We start from the raw sequence: 19,727 nt of genomic DNA on the forward strand, positions 1-19,727 counted from the left end.
CACTTATCAAGGCCCGAAGCCACTCAGGGATAAGGGTTATTGCAAGTACATTACGTTAGTGTGGAGATTTGATGAAGTGTTTACTTAAGGGGGCGGTTCATTAGGAATTTGTTAACGTTGGACTTGAACACATCCAAGTTGTATTCAGGTGGGAAGCAGGCAGACAGAACAGAGTTCCACAGGCGTGCAGTTCTAAGAAAGAAGCTTTGTTCATGGAATCCACGTTTTGATTTAGGCACAGATATAGTGGGGGAAATTTTTCACAGTGGATTCGGCTAGACGGGTGTTTTTTGTGAAAGATTGGCGAGGGAGGACGAGAGATTGGAGTTCAGACAAGCACCTGCCATGGAAATAACAATAAAACAAGGATAGGCTCACAACGTCTCTTCTGTGGGAGAGAGGTTGCAGGGTAGAGAAAAAGGCATCCCCCACTAAGCCACAAAGTCTATTTTGTACTCTGTCAGGGCAGGATAGGCTGTTTTTAGCAGCTCCTGCTCAGATATGGCAGCAGTATTCCATCCTTGGACGTACTTGGCTTTTATATAGATAGAGAATTGCATCAGTAATGAGATATTTTCTGGAGCGGTAGAAGGATCCCACCATCTTTCCAGCGACCTTGGCAACAGACTTGATGTACGTGTTCCATTTCAGATCAGGGTAAAGGTCAAACCCAGAAGCTTGTCAAAACACGGGACCTCTCCCAGACAAGAGCCATCCATCCCAATTGATGTCAGATGGGGATCAGAGCGTTGATGATGTAAGGATAGGAGTTTGGTTTTAGATGCATTAAAGGAAACCAGCCACGTTTTCCCCCACTGAACCACGCGCTCGAGATCAGAGGAGAGAGAATCAGAGAGAACTTTGTCATTTACAGCCTTTGATGTGTTGCCGTAGATGGTCATGTCATCAGCATAGATGTCAACGAATGATTTAAGTATGTGTTTAGGGAGGTCATTGATGTAGATTAGGAAGAGAGTTGGACCCAGGATTGACCCCTGAGGGACTCCAGCATCCGTGATGATTTATTTGTTGTTCGTAAAAGAGTCATAAACCTTTACATTTTTATCTGTGTCTAAATCTAAGAAAAAATTCCAAGAGCAGAGTTTTTTTTTTCCTACAGCTGCTCATCTGTGGAATACAATACCACAGAGCTGCTTCTCAGCTAACAATGACATTGTAGTTCTCAAGTCCAATGTGAACAGGTTCTTGAAGAGTTGTCCTCTAAAATAAATTCTTATCAAATTCCCATTAACCCTTATCCTTGAATGGCCTGCAGGCCTTGATAAGTGGTGACGAAGTAAAAATAAAATTATCAGCTATTATTACATTAACAGATGATGTAAAAACAAAAAAAAAAAAAACAAAGAAAAAGAAATCTGTAGCCGTAATAAGGTCACAATGACCCCTGTTCATCCAACACCATAACACTGACAAAATTTTCACTGCAATTAGACTATAATAGCGAAATGCAGAAAAAACAAATCAATATAAAAAAAAACAATGGCATCTACTGACTTTTTGTGTCAATTTCAGCTAAAAGCAATAATATCTACTTAATTGGCATATCAGAAGTACTTAAATATTACTGCATTATTTAAAAAAAACCATGAGATTTTGATCTTTATTGTAAAAAAACCCTCACCATATTTCCTTGTGGTATGCATGACCTAACAAGGGAAGTAACTCAGTTATGCTAAAAACAAGGCATTTATGATTGTTAACACAATTTAGCAAAACAATTGGTAATAGTTGTGAGAATTGAAACTCCCAAGCTAATTCGATTGTCGCCCTTTAACTCTGATAACCGGAAAGCGACACTTCCTGTTTCTTATATTTCGACCTTTTTCGCATTGGACTCTCAAGCAGTCAAGATGTAACAGAAACCACTCCGGTGGCATCGGCCACCAACCAACTTCCCTGACTAACCCATCAGCCTCTCATCAATCACAAGTAACGTTACTCATTTCTCAACAAACTCTTATTCTTTCTATCTTTATCCTTAATATTTCTCGTGTAAATTTATGTAAATAAATCTGCAGTCTTTTGTTGATATATACTATAGATATAATTGATATATACTATATATATAATTGATATATACTATAGATATATAATAATGCTATGTTTTTGTCATCATTATGCGACCTTTTGCTTTCCAATCACACTACCATTCAATTCATCAAACTATACACATGGGGATGGATTCGTCTATAACACAAGCAGACCATCCTGTCCCCTCTACATAGTTACATGATATTTACCTCCCCTTGGATGGAACTCTCTAGTGTTTTTTTAGCCAAACATTATATTACTAATTTTCATCAAGAAATATTTCCTTTTATAATTTTTTTTCCTACCTTATTGTTTTTCATAATTTTTAGATATATTCATTACTGTAACATGACAATTAAGTAAAGATCATTAGTTTGTCTTGAAATTCTATATAACAATTTCGATTTTCACTGTTGTAGTGTAGGTGCACCAAATTTTACAACACCAACGCTTTCTCTCAGCTGTCAAAAACTTCCATTTGCTTTTAATTAGTTTTTTTAACCTTTTTTTTTTAAAGTTACTTGGTCCTTACACATGCAAATCAGTATAATCATGTTAACACACTAGTTCTTGTTGAATCATTGGTTAAGCAATGTTGAACCTGGTCAGTACCAGATGAGTGACCATTTGGGAATATCGGGCACTGTATGTAGGAGGATCTCGGCACCTCCCTACAATAGCTGCAAAAGCCTAATGTTGTTATCTCCCCTGATACATGTGATTGAGGACCGCTTGTGAACTAGATATTCTTACAAGACTTCTTTTTTGGGGGAAACTAGTTCAACTCGCCTAGGACGGCATTATTTTACGCATGCAAATTAGTTCCAACTATAAAAATCTACCATTACGAACAAAGGTTCTTTTCTCTCAGGAAAACATGTGTTTGGCACGTGAAACATCCAATACACTTTGAAGTTTCTATCTTTTGCTACAGATCCTCTCCTCCCAATTCACTAAAATAGTACTGACATTCATTTTGAATTGTTTTGAATGCTAGCATTTTCATTTACAACATATTAAGATATATACACTTGTTGGTGTTTACAACAGAAATCGGTATATTTAATTTAAATAAAAATATTTAACCTTAATTTTAATATTTGTGTTGTTATTTGGGGAGGGGGGGATATTTTGTAATCTCTACTATCATATAAAAATCATTTTTTTGTGTGTGCATGAGCTCCTTCTTCATTTTGTAAGGAAAATGGTGAGATCCTATCAATCCAGTAGATATCTCACTACGGATGCAATTCTCTACCTATATAAGAGCCAGATACATCCAAGGATGGAGTACTGTTGCCATCATCTGGACAGGAGCTGATAGAAAGACTTTATTCTGCCTTGATAGTTCAAAACAGAATTTGCAACCTAGTGGAGGATGCCCCTTTTCTCTTCCCTGCAACCTCTTTCTCGCAGAAGAGACGTTGCAAGCCTGTCTCTGTTTTATCATTATTTTCATGGCAAGTGCTCTTCTGAGCTCCAATCTATGGTCCTCCCTCGCCAAACTTACACGAGAAACACTCGTCTGGCTGAAAACACTATTAATAATTTCCCCTACTCTTTATCTATGCCTAAACTTAAATGTAGATTCCATGAACAAAGCTTTTTTCTTAGAACTGCACGACTGGAACTCTCTTCCATTTGCCTCCTTTTCTGCTGACTATAATATTGTTGTCTTCAAATCCAATGTAAACAAGTTCTTGATGAGCTGTTCCCCTTAAGTAGTCCAATTTACCAAATTTCCACTAACAATTACTATGTCATTGTTCCATTGACCACTGTACACTTATTAACCCTTATCCTCGAGTTGCCTCTGGGCCTTGATAAGTGGTGACTCCTTTGTAAAAAAAAAAAAAAAAGTTTCAAAACGGCTGAGCCTATCTTTTGCAAATTTCACACAAAGCTAATTTATATGTTTGGCAGTGTTCTTAGATATGTTTTGCACAGAAATTCATCCGATAAGAATTGAAAATAAAAACAAAAATCCAATCTTAAAAATAATCCTTCTCTTTTAGATAAAAAAAATTTATTTTACATTATATCAGCATAACCTTGGCTGGTACAACATAAAATATTCAACTGTAAAAATTCTTCTTTATCTATGAAAGAAGAAAGACTATTTTTAAGATCGTCAAGCCCAAATGTCAGCTGATGTGATATTGTAAACAAACACAGATCGAATTTGACAAACAACATTATCATTTTTTTTTTTTAATTTTTTGCAAATTAGTCTACCGAACAAATTATTCCTCATAACATATAATATTCAATAGAGGATTGATTCTATAATAATACATACACAATCTGCATAAATTAAAATATATATATAATATTATATGACCGGGCAACATCGGGTCTCCAGCTAGTCATTTGTTAAACAAGATTTTTTCCTATATATTTTAATCAAGAAAAATACATGCTAAATATTTCTTAGATTTTGAATTGAGCTACGTTTGAAACAAAGTAAAACTAACTGGCCGGCTATAGTCAAGAGCAACTCGAAGGCTCCCTTTTCATTAGCTGCTACACCAAGATGTAGGTGAGTGTGCCACTTCATTCACAGGATTACTCCACTTGCCCTTGGGCCTTCCCTTTATAATGCTGAGTGTTTAGCAAGGTGGAATCAAGTACCATTTTTAAGTCTTTGGTATGACTTGACCAAGGATTGAACCTTGGTCTCCTGTCTCATTAGTGAGCACTCTTACAATTATGCCAGTTGAATTACATTCTACTTAATTGTTCTAATTAGCAAGAATTTGCAATTACTTAACCATCTATTGAGTTAATTTTTTTTTTTGTTAAATATTTGAATTAATAACAATAATTTGATGAATTAATTCAATTTACAAAATTAAACATGGATATATTATTCAATACTTTTTATATTTATTAATAACTTAACACTCTTTAACACATAACCAGACAACAGATGGTCCATCAGGCCAATGGAATGAACACTTCATGAGCATAAAAGGCCAAAGGGAAGACCGAGAACGAGATGGAGGGACGACCTGATACAACACATGGGTCCCACATGGCAGCGGATAGCTCGGGACAGTGATAGATGCCTAAATTCCAGGGAGGGGGGGGGGGTAGGATTTTCTCATTGATGATAAAACCCTTATTGATTGATAACACTTATTCATATTATTTGGATTCTTTGGACTACTGTTCTCATCTTGAGTGTCATTTTCACAATGTTTTGGTCGATGTAACTGTTCGATAATTAACATTGTTAAAAGTTAATTAGTTATAATCGATCTATCTGGCTATCTATTTAACTATCTATTCAATGATATTCTTAAAATAGTTTATATTGGGAGTTATTTATTGTTTATAGAATAAAGTGTAGCAATGGGTTTTAGCTGAAGATGTTTACATAAATTAGGTTAAATATAAACAAAATAACCTTGAGCAGGCGTACGTGATAGAGGAGGTCACGTTAAGGAGACATGTCTTTTATTTGGTTACATCACCGGACCTGAGGTCAAGAGGTCGGAAAGTTTAGTCAGTTGAGCATTGGAGTTTAGTCACGCAGGTGAATAGATGTACTTCAAGCCAAGAAGCAAGGCGGTGAAGAATAAGCTTGTAGACGAAATGCAGACTTTGTGAAGACTATTTGAGACAGCTGAAATAAATTTATATTTTAAAAATATAAAGTGTTGTTCTGTGATTTCACAAAAGAAGGAAGAACAGAGGTCTCAATTGGTTATCATGTTGGTCATTTCATGTTTCGTCACGGAGCTCAGCAGTGAAGATAGAAGAACTATTGGAGAAAGAAAGGTATGAAGCATATATTATTCTTCTTATAAAAAAAAGATACCTTTATGTAAATATGAATTGTAATATATACCCGTGTGATAACTCTCTGATACAACATGACTCAGTTTATATGTCGATATCATATCCTCTGATTAAACAGCATACATACAATTTATACGTTTATAATCTGGTGCTGTTTGGAAAACAAAAAATATCATCCTTCTAATATCTCCCACCTCACTATGTAATATGATTGTTTTGGGTGCCGACCCACCTCTCTATACAATATAACCTCCAACCTTCTTCAGGTGTATCTTGTTGAACTCTGGAATTTGCATGGAATTTCAAACAAACCTTTATGTAAAGTGATATACACAATTGAATTTTTCTAAGTACTCTAACCCTAACTGCCCCACAGACAATTCTAGTATGAATTTTAGAAGCCTTAAACCTACTTTTATTTCTAGATGTAAATATCACTATTTATTATTACACACACACACACACACACACACACATATATATATATAAAATTACTTTACTTATTATTGTATATATTATCTATTATTTATAATTAATGGTTTTCATATTGTGTTAAATTCTATACTAGGTATACTTAGTAATCGATCACCTATCATATGTGCTGCTTCTTTGAGTTGTTTTACTCTCCACAATTCTTCTCTGTCTATAATTTTTTACTTTCTCAGTACGAGCGACCGAAAAATACAATTGTAAATTATTAGTAAATAAAGGGTTTCATTCGAAATTGCGTGCAGATTTCCAAGTTTTTCTGATCATTCTTTTTTAATTTAATAATCATTGAAAATTTTTTTCAGTCTTATTTTAATTGAGAATTATTAAAATTAGTTTTTTTTTTTTTTTTAAGAATTATGTAAAACACTTTTTAAAATCTTCAAACTATTTTGGGAATATTATGCATTGGATACATTTTTTTATGATGTTTGAAATTTTGATTTCAATAATTTCATTTGTTATTTTTATAAAATTTCAAATAAAATAAAACCTAATTTTTAAATTTTGTTATAAAAAGTACAAATAAAAATTGTGTTATTTTTTATTTTAGCTTTTGTGAATTTTTATTGTATAATTTTATCTGCATAATTTTTCAAATTTTTATTGTACATTTTTCAATAATGCTCTTTTCTTATATTTTATTTCAATAAATCATTTCACTTATATTTTATATTCACAATAAAAATACTGAAGAAGAATAAAAGCAAAGGAACTAATTTGCCTTGTCACTGATTCCGGTAGCAGCCACACCGGAAGTTAGGAAGTACATTAGTCGACTATAACTATTTGAACAGTAAATTTTGTTGAATGAATAAAAAAAAAAAAAAGATAGTATTATGCACACAGTAATATTTGCTTACAGAAATTTTAACAAAGCAATTGAATATTTGTTATGCAAATTTATTAGATGCCACAAAATATGATGCCATGTGTGACGTCACAGATAGACGAGCTATGATTAGAGTTCATAAAAATGTGATCACTACTCCTCTCACCTTCAGAAAGATTGTTTATTGCTAGTAAAAAAAAATCAGAAAAAATTTCAAATCATGTTTGTTTGATAAATTGATTTGCTTAATTTCGCAAATCATAAAAGATTATTCTTACCTAATCGAGAGTTTTCTCTTAGGAATGGTGCCATATCCAACATGTCTTCCTCTCTGAAGAATAAAACGCAAAACAAAATACATGAGAAACTTCCAAACTGTAGCCCAGCAAAGTACACACACATGCTCACATACAAACACACACACATACCACTCATCAAATGCACACAAGTTTTTTTTGTGTTTTATTACAAAGAGATTATCACATATTAAGGCCCGGAGACCACTCAAGGATAAGGGTTATTGCATGTATTGTAGTCATTGGGATAGTAGTGTAGTAATTGTTTGTGGCAGAAATTTGGTATAATCATATTATTTGCGAGGACGGTTCAATAAGAACTTGTCTACATCGGACTTGAAGACAACAATATTGTAGTTAGCTGGAAAGCAGACCAGCAGAACAGAGTTCCACAGGTGGGCAGTTCTAGGAAAGAACCTTTGTTGGAATCAATGTTTAGGTTTCAGTCCCGATAGAGAGTGGGAGAATTTATTGATAATAATTTTGGCTAGACAAGTGTTTCTTGTGATTGATTTTTGAAGGAGGACCATAGATTAGAGCTCAGTCGAATACTTGCCATGAAAATGATGATAGAGCAGAGACAGGCTCACAATGTCTCTTCTGTGGGAAAGAGGCTGCAGGGAAGAGAAAAGGGTAGACGTACAGACTTTCTCATTAAAAAATAAAGACGCATTAACACACACACACACACACACACACAATACATACAAACAATACCAGCTGAAACAAAGAGGTGTACTCAATTTCTCCTTATAGATAAAATAACTCTCATCATAACATTTTTGGAATTCGTTAAACTTTTATATTTTGAAATTTTTTTATCTATATTGCCATGTTGTTAAAAAAAACCTATTTTCTATGGTTAGACTGTCATTCTCCTTCTTGATCTTGTCTTTCTTTTTTACAAGTTTATGTACTAACTTCCTTGATTTGTACATTTTTGTATGATGGCAAATTTTTGTCTACATTTATTTCCAAAGTCTTGTATGTATTATAAAAACCCAAACAGCATTTTTCTTTCAGAGACAAACATGTGCACAGGACATAATCATACCTAAACCCTTTACAGCAAGGAACCACTCTGCAAGCAGCACAAATACACATAACAAGAGACTTTCATGAATTATGTGCTTATTCATATTAAATTCACCAACCAAAATCAACATATGTACTCATTTTTAGACAAAACCTCTCTTTTTTCACCAGAATGTTCGTGGGACTCTGAATTTTTATATTTTCGTTGTCAATAAAGTTATATTGTAGGAATAGACTTTCGCATTCTTTCTTCTAATATTTTATCCGCAAGAGTAGCATGTTTTAACCTTTTCATTTTTGGTTTTCTCCCTTTATGACCTCGTTGAATTAATTCGTTCAGTCGTAAATAAATGAATATACTCGATGCCTCCATTCAGTCTCGAAAAACAAAGGATACCCTCTGTAGTGGCAGCTGCACATGTAATTATGAGGCAAGGGTTATGCAATCACCAACCACACCTCTACTGAATCAGCACTGTTAGTCCAGTGGCAAAGTCCAAGACGACTGGAAACAATGCCGAGATAAGTGAAGAGCACACACCGTACCTGGAAGTCCCAAATGGTCACCCATTTAGTACTGACCAGGTTCAATGTTGCTTAACTTCAGTGATCCAGCAGGAACCGGTGTCGATATGATGAATATAATGCCATAAATAAAGTGGGAATTGATTTAAACATGCCTTATACGTATTAGTTCAATATCTGGGTAGATGCCAGATACCTCCAGATTGTAACTGTCCATTGCCTACATTCAGTATGCCACCATCTAAAATTAACAATAAATATCGTTTTAATCATCTACATCATCATTAAGGTCATAAAGAACTAAATATATTTAATTCCGTTGAAACTGTGTGTGCATAGGTGTGTGTGTGTGTATGTGAAAGGAATGCTCCAAGTTTTTTGTGGGTCATAAAGTTTTTATTCAATATTTTTTTTTTTTTATATTTTTAGCACAAGATTTTTAAAAAAAAAATGATAGAACATTGACACTTATAATTGAATTAAAATTACATTCTCAACACTTTAAAAAAAAATTTACAATTTTATTTCAGGACAATAAACACAATGCAAAATTTAAGACAACAGTTCTAGCTGAAACAAACACATGTACTCAATTTCTTCTTACAGACAAAACAATTCTTCTTTCACTAGAATGTTCTTGGGACTTTCTAAACTTTTATTTTCTATGAACTTTTTATCTTGTGTCGTCAATAAAAAACAATTTATATATGGATAGAGTTCGTCATTGTTTCACTTGATCATATCTTCTTCATGATCAGCTCAAAAGCTGATTCATTCTTTTCTCACCATTAACAATTCGGTGAATGCTGATAATGTCAGAATTTTGGGGTAGTTATCAAAATTCAACTTTGTAGGGTAACATGTACAAAAACAAGGCTGATAGCTATTAGTCGCGTGCTCTCGTGTAATGAATGAATGCGTGAATGTAGGATCGACATGAAATTCTTGAAGATGAACTAAAATGACCGAAAAATGGGCTGAAATGACTCTAATAAATAAACAGTAAATGACTTAGAATAACTTTAATGAACTTAAGGATGACTTGAATGCTTAAAAAATAACTGGAATCCTTCAAAAACAACTTGAATGATCTGGAGAATGACTTGAATGGCTTTGAGACTGACTGGTTGTAAAGTGTGTGATCATTTTACATTAAATTAATACAGAAAAATGATCCCCCACTTTATATCACAATAAGTACAGTATGTAGTAAGAACAGATGGTATTTATTTGCTCCCCCACTGAGCAAATTAGGCACAAGGCCGTTTTTAACGTGAGGTAAAAACCAGCTCCCCTAAAAGTAGGCAAAAAGGGGGCACTCTGGTTACCAAAAATAATAATTGTCCCAGTATAGAGGGTTTCCCCTCCATTGACTGGTACAAATTATCTTAAGTGCAGTATCTGCCAGAACAGATACTACACTTTGATCTTGGCCAAAAGGTCAAGAAAAGCTGTATTTATTTGCTCCCCCACCGAGCAAATAAGGCACAAGACCGATTTTTAATGTGAGGAGTGAAGGGGAAATGGGGTCCAACTCTGAGGCAGTGCTGTTCTGGCGACACATTCTCGTGCCCAGAAACCCTGACGAGCTTGTTGGGTAGCATAAATGTCTACCTCCTTCTCCTGCTTCTTTTGCCCGAATTAAAATTCTTTTTCCCTGAAAAGGTCGTCAGGCATCCTCTTCATCTGTAAAGCTTTCCTCAAAAGGGAGACGAAGAAGTAAAATTGATGTTGAGGAGTCTCTCTGTCAACAGCTTGAAAAAAAGAGAAATAAAAATGTTGACAGGCTCTGTCCACAATTTTCCTTTCCAATGAATGGTGTATTTTAGAACACCAATTTCAAACCGCTCCAATAAAGGCTCTCTACTCTTAGTGAAGTGGTTGAATGAATTCATGTCGTAAGGTCTCCTCCGGCGGAATCACGGAAAACAAGTTTTGCTCTCAAGAAATCCTTTCTGGAACTAATTCAGAAAAAGCGCAAGAAAAGGGCTTTCTGGGACTGTTTCCCAGCAGCCAATCACCATCAAGCAAGGGAAGACGATGATGTTAATGAGACTGCAAAGACACTAAATAAAGAGAGAGAGAAAGAGAGAGAAATGTCTGCGAGGAGTTGAAGGACAAAAAAGGAGAGAGAGAGAGAGAGAGAGAGAGAGAGAGAGAGAGAGAGTGACGCACGCACACACATTCGCCAGCTGAAAAGGCCTCTCAGTTCGTACAACTGCTGGGCGACACGGGGCCAAGAGAGAAGGGAGAGGGATAACATGAATGCCACAGGCTAACCAAGACCGCTGACCTCCTTTTGCACTGCTGAAGGCGACTATGTAGATAAAAAAATAAAATTCTGATAATAATGACAAAGTTCAAACATTTACTCACTCCTCTTCCGGTTCTTCTAATTTATCCATAAAGGCTTCATCCACATACACATGACATGTTGAGCAGGCCAAAGACGCTTCACAGGCACCTTGAAAAAAAAAAAAAAAAAAAAAAAAAAAACAGCAAAAAGACAGAATTCGTTAACTGATGTGGAAAATTATTCATTAACTTCTTAATAAAATGCTGTAAAAATTATTTCATAAAATTCAACAATTTCTATAACAATAATTAAAAAAAAAAAGATGTTTCTATTTTGCATATCTTTGAAGCATGTGCTTATATAACAGATAAAGCAGTATCGTCCTCTTCTCCATATTTCTAAATGGTTGGGGTTGTAGCCCCATTTAGCTATAGCAACTTTTCATCATCCCATTTCCAGATGGTTGAGTGTCTTTTGCTAGATGATGTGAGCTAAGAATTCCCATGTTGGAAGGAGTCATGTTTTAGTTTATGAAGTAATCGATATGTGCTAAATATTGATTACTACCACAATGAGATCGTAGGATGGGACATGATTAAAAGGAGATACGTTTCTGTTTGTAAATTTTCAGAGATTGCAAAACCCCAGATGTCTCCAGGGGCCGTAACTCTTGTGACACTAGAAATTATCTCCCTTTTATTGCTTTGAAACATTACAATTGGACGAGATATTCTCTAGCATTTTGATCAACACCTGCAGTCTGATCTATTCTTGAGATATTGTCAGGGGTTTGATATGGCTGAGGAAGTTTCTCTCTGACTTCAGTTGTTAGGCCATTGGTTAGGTGTATCAGAATTTTTGTAGAAATTTTTGACACCCCTAACATGAAACTACGAATAAAATATAAAAAAACTCGTAATTTCTCTTTTAAAAGTGGGTTGTTTATTGTCTTTATGGATTATACTTCCAAAATAAACTATTAAAGTTGTATAAAAAGTAATAGAAATATTTTTTTTTAAAAACAGTAATGAAATTAATTGAATTTTACGAGTTCAGTATTTTTCAATTTTTAAACTTAAAAAATCTATCAAAATTTTTCTATTGATTCTATTTTTACGATATTTTCAGGGTCAATGTGAAATTTTATGCTCTTTCCAATAAACCGAATATAATATTTTAGACAAACATTTTTTTTTTAAATTCACGCCCCCTATTAAAAAGTAAATAATTAATTTACTCATCAAAGTTTTATATATCACAAATTGAAGAGAAAAGATCAATAAATAATATATATTAAATTTAAAACAAAAAAAAAGTGTTTTTTTTTAGAAATTTACCTGTAAAGTCCAAAGTTTAAAACCTTTTTTTTATTTTTTTAACCACGTTTTTTTTTTTTTTTTTTTTTTTTTTTTTTTTTTTTTTTTTTTTTTTTTGAATGAAACCTTGGTCCTTGCTCCTTTAATTGGAAAAAAAAATTAGGGGTTGAATTACATTTTTTCGAGTAGTTATAAGCTTGGAAAGACAGGGGGTCGAATTAATTACCCCCCCATTTTGAAATGTTTATTAAAAAGTAAATAATTCATTTACTCACCAAAGTTTTATATATCACAAACTGAAGATAAAAGATCAATAAAATAATATATTCAAATTTAAAACAGCCCAGATGTGACAACAATAGTCCATGCATGGGTAGATAGTGGCTTTGTAGAAGTAAAGGATACTGGCAGGTGCAAGAAGTTTACTAACACAGTGGAGGGAGGCCCCCTTCTTTCCAGCAGCCTTGGTAGTTTCTTCTATGTATTTGTTCAAACTTATGTTATTCGTAAATGTTAGGTCAAGGAGTTTGAGCCTTTTTTTTTTAAGAAAATATCATTTCCGTTTTTCTGTTTTTTTACTTTATTCATTAGTCAACAGATTTTATTTGACTCCCACCTCATAATGCTACCTTACTTTTATGTATTTCATTGAAAACTCTTACAAAACACTTAATAATAGAATACTAAATTCTTTAAATGAGGGCTCATTGTTTATATTATTTGTATTGATCGGACTATTGTTCTCATCTGATCTGTGGAAGGGAAACAATCCCCCTGTCGATCTTTATTAGAGCTGCCTCTCCTTTTTCAACCAATTTTTTTTTTTTTTTCTTACAGATTCGAAACAATGACCAAAAAATGGAGACTGACTCACAGAAATACGAAAATATCTATGGCGCCAGTAACTTTTCTACTTTCTTTTCCAAACAACAACCGACATGTCTGATGAAGGTCGAAGGACAATCCGACCAAAACGTTGCACTAATAACACTCAAGATGAGAACAATAGTTCGAGCAATATAAATAATATAAACATACTAATAGCTTGCTTTTTTGTAATTGTTACAATAGAGTCGACTGATCAATTTGTTAAATATGTAGTTTTAAGCAAAAACAACAGTACTTACTTGTTATATCAAAAAATTATGAAAATTCATTGAGTAGAACAACCACTGGTGTGTTTTTGGTAAAAATAAGTCTATTGTTATGATCTAGAACATTACGTTAGCCATTAAAGTGCCGAAAAGGGAGACATTCACAATCTTCAAAGTGTTTACATCTAGGGAAATGCAATTTCCCTCAATTTTCCGTAAAAATTACTATTAACTTATAAATAAGGTTCTACTCGATGAAATTTCGTGATTTTTAGATATATTACTATTTTCGATATGACAATTAAGTAAGTGCTGTTGTTTCTGCTTAAAACCACGTAAAAAAATCGATCTATCAACTATCTTAAAAAGCATCTTTTTTTAATTTCTTAAATTATTTCTCTTTGGCAGAGAAAGGGAAGTAACTCTTGTCTTTTATTATTTCCCTTTGACTTTGTCGCTTCTACAATTTTTATATTTCAAGTTTATATTTTAAAAAAATTGTTTTAAGAAAAAAGACTCCAAAGCTTTATATAAGATGGACGTAAAAATACAATCATAACAACAACCATTCCCGTACAAAGGCAAAAACAATCAAGCAATAAAATTTACCTTCTAATGGAATTCCGTATCTATGAGCAAGGTATAATACATTGTCCCCAATCTTTCCTCTCACTGGGATCTTTTCTCCATCTTTGTTAATAAAAACAATATTTACACTAAAATGAAGAAAAAAGAACATAAATGATAACTGAAGAAATATAAAATACAACTAAAAAAAACTTTGGTGCTTATTTAGAGTTTCACTTATAATGAAAATGCAGAAAAGTCTTTTTGATGTAGAAAGATGGCATATTCCAAAAATCATGTAATTCAATCAAATAGTTCTTTTTTTTTTTTAAGAAAATCAAATTTTATGACGAGTTGAATAAGAGAAGTGCTAGGCGCCATCTTTTAAATTTTACCCAAATTTAAAGGCAACAATTCAATTCCACTACAGTGATTTTTTTGTAATCAAAATAATGAAAACTTTTAAATCACTAAAAATCATAAAATTTGATTTTCTTAAATAAATTAAAAACTACTTTGATCAATTTCTGTGATTTTTGGAAAATAACATCTTCATGTCGTTACAAGTAGGTACATAATAAAGCTTTTTTCTTTTAGTTTTCGTAAATCAGCATTAAAAAAATTTTTTCTTAATATTTTTCCTACCTTAGAAAAAAAATTAAAATTAAAAAAAAAAAAAAAACACATAATTCAAAATTTAACAGTTTTAAAGACCAAAAACAAGTGCAAAATTTTTGTAATAAATTATTTATCAAAATTAAATTCGATATTTCGGTTCATAACAGAATCTTCATTAGGAAAAACAAGTTTTTGTATATATATTTGCTTTTCTTCTTTTTACATACCATTATGGCAGTGGTAGTACCCAGCACACTTTTCTTCAGACGTTATTGAAGTTTAGCATTCAAATGTCTAATCTACTAGAAATGCAGCATGTATTTAAAAAAAAAGAAGGGCTATTTTGAGTGGGTGGTGTGCAAAGATTTTTAATCCTCTCATAATATTCATCATCATTCAGCTGTCAAGCTTTCTATCACCTTAACCCTAATCCCTGAGTGATTTTTGGCCTTGACAAGTGAAGTCATTTATTACTATCTGGCTATCTATAAGACACCACACGTTCCCTATCTAGCATTTGATTCCTATTCTAATATTGACAAATATTATTTAATTATAAAAATATTGGTAATATTATTATACATAAGGACCCTTTGCTGAGAAAAAAAATTAAATTCTACTTTCTTAGGGAAGATTATGCGTAATAATATTTAAAACTTTAGAGTGGAAGATTAGTCCATCAAGAAATTTAATATAAAATGATCACCCACTTTCCGATCAGATGATATTTGGACAACATATAACCATTTTCTGGTTTTAGTTTAATTTTTTTGCCACGTGGAATTAGGGTTAGTGATAGGGTTAAAAAAGGCATATAAGAATAATTTTTTATGGACACATTTTTTAGTCTAATACTTAGAAATAATGAATCTTTTCCATTTGTTAAAAATTAGTTATGAACATGCATTAGCGATTTTGATTTCATTACGTTGTGAATGTGAAGTGGTATGACATGGCCCTCACTTGAAACCACACCAAAGAGAATAACCATGCGTTCAGTATTCCTATCGACTGCCTTGGTTATATGTCTTTAGAAAATATGTTAGAAATTTCTGGCCACGAAATAATCATTCTATGCCTTTTTCACAAGCACTAGCAGGAGCTTGGCGAATACTCGGCAAATGGCAGTGATCAAGCTGGCTTTGGTGTTGTGAGAGGTCATGTTGGTGATGTTCTAGACATATGATTAAACAAAGTAGTACAGCAGATTCAGGTCGGAGAGAAAGGTACAAAGTTGTGGCACTCCTTCTAAAGCCAAGCCTGGCTCTCTTTGGACTTGCGGGCTAGTGCAAAGTTTTGCTGCCATACCCGGTGTCTGCCAGCGGCAACCGGATTGCACCAGGAGATCAGCACACTCTTCAGCACATCCAGGTACACTTTGGTACTGACTTTCAAGCCGACTTTGAAGATGTGAAGTGGTATGACATGGCCCTCACTTGAAACCACACCAAAGAGCATAACCATGACTGGGAACTCTGTTGAGCTGTTCCCTTAAACCTTGAACTCTCCGGATGTGTGTTTTGAGCGTGCTGGCAATGGTCCTGTTGTCATAACTTGGATTGGTAGAGAGCATGAGTTGTACAGTGGCGCATCTCTGATCTAGCTTGTTGAACATTGTGTCACTTTCAGACATGATAGAAGGCTCTTATCGCTCTTGGGATTTGTACACAACTGCCCCACTAGTAGATGGTCTGCAACAACAAACAGAAAACTAGCTTTCATCAAACGGAAATGGAATCATGTCATCTTTTCTATGGCAACAATTTTATTGTTCCACCCTGTACAAAAGTGATCCCCCTCTTTTTTTTGTTGTTGCCTTTATTTTTTTATTTGTTTCTATTACTGTTAAGTTTTTCAGGATGTAAAAAAAAAACAAAAAAAAACAGAATCTCATTGGTTAAAATGTACAAAAATATTTGAAATTAAATAGTGCACTCTAAATTCAAGCCAAACAATTAAAAGTAAAAGAATTTTGTTGGCAAATCATAACTGTAAATGCATATAAAAAGAATTTGCTTTCTTACAAAATTCGGTGCTTCTGTATTTATCGACTCATGATTTCTATGAAGTTACTTGGGTATACCTGGTCAATGATGGGAAAGAACAAAAAATGGCCAGACGAGCCTTATTACAAAAAACACAAATTGTTACACCCCCCTTCCTATGTTAAGAATGGCGACGACCACTGAAATTCATTAAGTAATACATTGGAAAAAAATGTTCTAATATCCAAACTACTTATCAACAGTTTCCAGTTCTTCCCGTCATCTGCTGGGCACACCCGAGTAACTGTGGAAATTGCGGGTTGATAAATGAAGAAGTACCCAAAATTCATATGCAAGAAGATCATATCAGTGGCTCCCAACCCTTTTTATATGACAGCATACTATTGAATTCTTTCAAGTTTTGCAGCAAACTATTAACAGCTCTTTAAATTTTTTGCGGTATACCTATCACCAAACATTGAATATATTCTACTCCTGAAACGTTTTTGCAATAAACTAAAAATAAAGTAAAGATCATGTAAGGAAATCTTTTTTATTGTTATTAACAAGTCATATCAGGTATTCAGTATTCTTCCATCATCCAATTATTTCTCGGTTGAAACCATAATTCCCAATAGATAAGCATTAGATATGAAACATTTACAAAGAATCTGTTAATATTGTAAACGAGAGAGACAGATGGTTTAAAGCATCAGAACAAATATTTCTAAACATTGATAAGTTCAAAGAATCTAAAAATTTAAACGATTTTTTATGCATTTTATTTCTTCATTCTTTTATATTTAGACATTTATATGTACGCAATAATGTGTTAGTTTTTATTAATATAAAAAACTCTGGTTGATATGGAAGCTGTTTTTCAGCTATAACATTGGGTAACTTCCACCTATAACATTGTGTAACTTCCACCTATAACATTGTGTAACTTCCACCTATAACATTGTGTAACTTCCACCTATAACATTGTGTAACTTCCACCTATAACATTGTGTAACTTCCACCTATAACAGGACTCTATGAACAAGTCTATCTTTAGTTGACCTTTGACAACTAAATATTTTCGTTTACTAACCAAATAGAAAAGTTACTAGCCAAACCAATGTGATTTTTGGAATATGACATTTTCGTTCTGAGATGATTATGCATATGATAAAGTTTTTTTCCGTATTTTTTTAATAAGTGTACTTCTAAATATACAACAAACTTTATGTTGATACTTGAAGGTATAAACATTCTAATTTCTTCAGAAGTTTTTTAAACAACCTTCGTTAAAAAAAATTTTTTTAAAAGAGTATATTGTTCTATTAAACTTTTATTAAATAATTTAACTTTGTTCATTTTATAAAAAAATAGTTGAAAAGATATTTTACATTCAGTAGTGAACTTTGAAAGTTGTCAGTGAAAGAAACACAATCGCCAAAAGATAAGCGTTTCATTATTTCTAGTCACCACTTTGAAAAAATCACTCGCAAATGCAACTGTTTCACTCGCAATGTAGAGTCCTGCATAATTTCTTCATGATACACCAGTAATCATTCTGTGGTACATCAGTGTGCTGCGGCATAGTGGTTGGGGAGCACTGGCTTATAAGTTTAAATAGAACATTAGAATGCAATTAATAGCATTTTTGTATAGTGTTCAACATTTAATGGCTAATCAAAAAGCAGAACTTTTTTTGGTTACCTAGTAGTTGAGACACTGCGATGAGAACTAAAATTCATTAGTACCTATTTACAATGCCTCCTCACGGGACAGAGTTAGACACCAGGGTCGTTTTTTAACGTGGAGAAAAGGTACAAAAATAAAAATTGTCTCGGTCGTGAAGGATTTCTCCTCCACTGAAAGAGAACGAGAAATGGAAGTGCCGCATCTGAAGAACAGATACTACACTTTGATCTTGGCCAAAAATTCATTAGTAAATATTTGTAAATAATTCACCGTTGCAAAAATATTAATAAAATCTTACACTTCTTCTTCAGAAAGAGGATCTGTCATTTCATATTCTCCAGAAAACATCGGACCTGGAAAAAAAAAAAAAAAAAAAAGAAAAGAAAAAAAAAGACACTGAGTAAATTTTTATATTATTTAATTATTGGATTTTTTTTTTTTAAATAGTCTGCAAATAAATAAATAAAAATGAAAAAAATGTAATAAAAAGTTTGGCTTAAAAATAAATAAAATACTTTGAAGATGATACATTTAACAAAGGGTTCTCAGACACATCTTGCAGGGTCACATGTGCTAAGTGGCATTCTAGCTCCTTCTAGAAAAAACATGCATACTCTGTCTCCCTTCAGCATCACTTCATCAATTACCTATTCTCGAATACATTTTTTTTTTAAGTTTTGATAAAATCATTACTGAAATGTGACTTGATTACTTCTTGTTATGACGAGTGACACGTGAAGGTTAATTACGATGTTATAACTTTGATGAAAAGAAATGAAAAGATTTTATCATAAACCCGGCAACTCATAATGATGTACATTATCTAAAACAAAGATGTAATTTACACAGGACAAAATTCCTTTTACCAGCATCCCATTCTATAATTTATACCTCCCTCTTACTAGAAATGACGTCATCACTTTTGGTAAAACTAGTGATACTACTTGCTATTGTTTTGCAGCACTTAGTCTTATAAAGCAATGACCCTTTTGTGTTTAAAGGATCTAAAAGGGGAGGTGTCTCAGTTTAGTACATTGTAATCTAGTTTTTTTTTATATGGCAGCACACTATTGAGCTCTTTAAATTTCCGCAGCACACCTATCATTAAAAAAATAAATACTTAACAACG

At 33.1% G+C, this 19,727-nt stretch overlaps 1 protein-coding gene and 1 pseudogene across 2 annotated transcripts in view; both read right to left on the reverse strand.

Moving 5' to 3' along the window:
- Positions 1–19,727, reverse strand: part of LOC145280219 (adrenodoxin-like protein 1, mitochondrial) — a 45,616-nt gene that overhangs the window by 15,736 nt on the left and 10,153 nt on the right. For both annotated transcript variants that reach the window (XM_080132004.1, XM_080132003.1), the window contains exons 2-5: positions 18,897–18,951; positions 14,349–14,455; positions 11,410–11,497; positions 7,456–7,508 (exon numbers count right to left, since the gene is read on the reverse strand). In XM_080132004.1, coding sequence (XP_079988130.1) covers positions 7,456–7,508; positions 11,410–11,497; positions 14,349–14,455; positions 18,897–18,951 — 303 coding nt within the window. The remainder of the gene's footprint in view (positions 1–7,455; positions 7,509–11,409; positions 11,498–14,348; positions 14,456–18,896; positions 18,952–19,727) is intronic.
- LOC145280623 (U2 spliceosomal RNA) lies at positions 10,340–10,486 on the reverse strand (annotated as a pseudogene).

This window comes from Euprymna scolopes, chromosome 7, assembly GCF_053919585.1.
Source record: "Euprymna scolopes isolate OS-2025 chromosome 7, ASM5391958v1, whole genome shotgun sequence".
NCBI classification, from domain to species: domain Eukaryota; kingdom Metazoa; phylum Mollusca; class Cephalopoda; order Sepiida; family Sepiolidae; genus Euprymna; species Euprymna scolopes.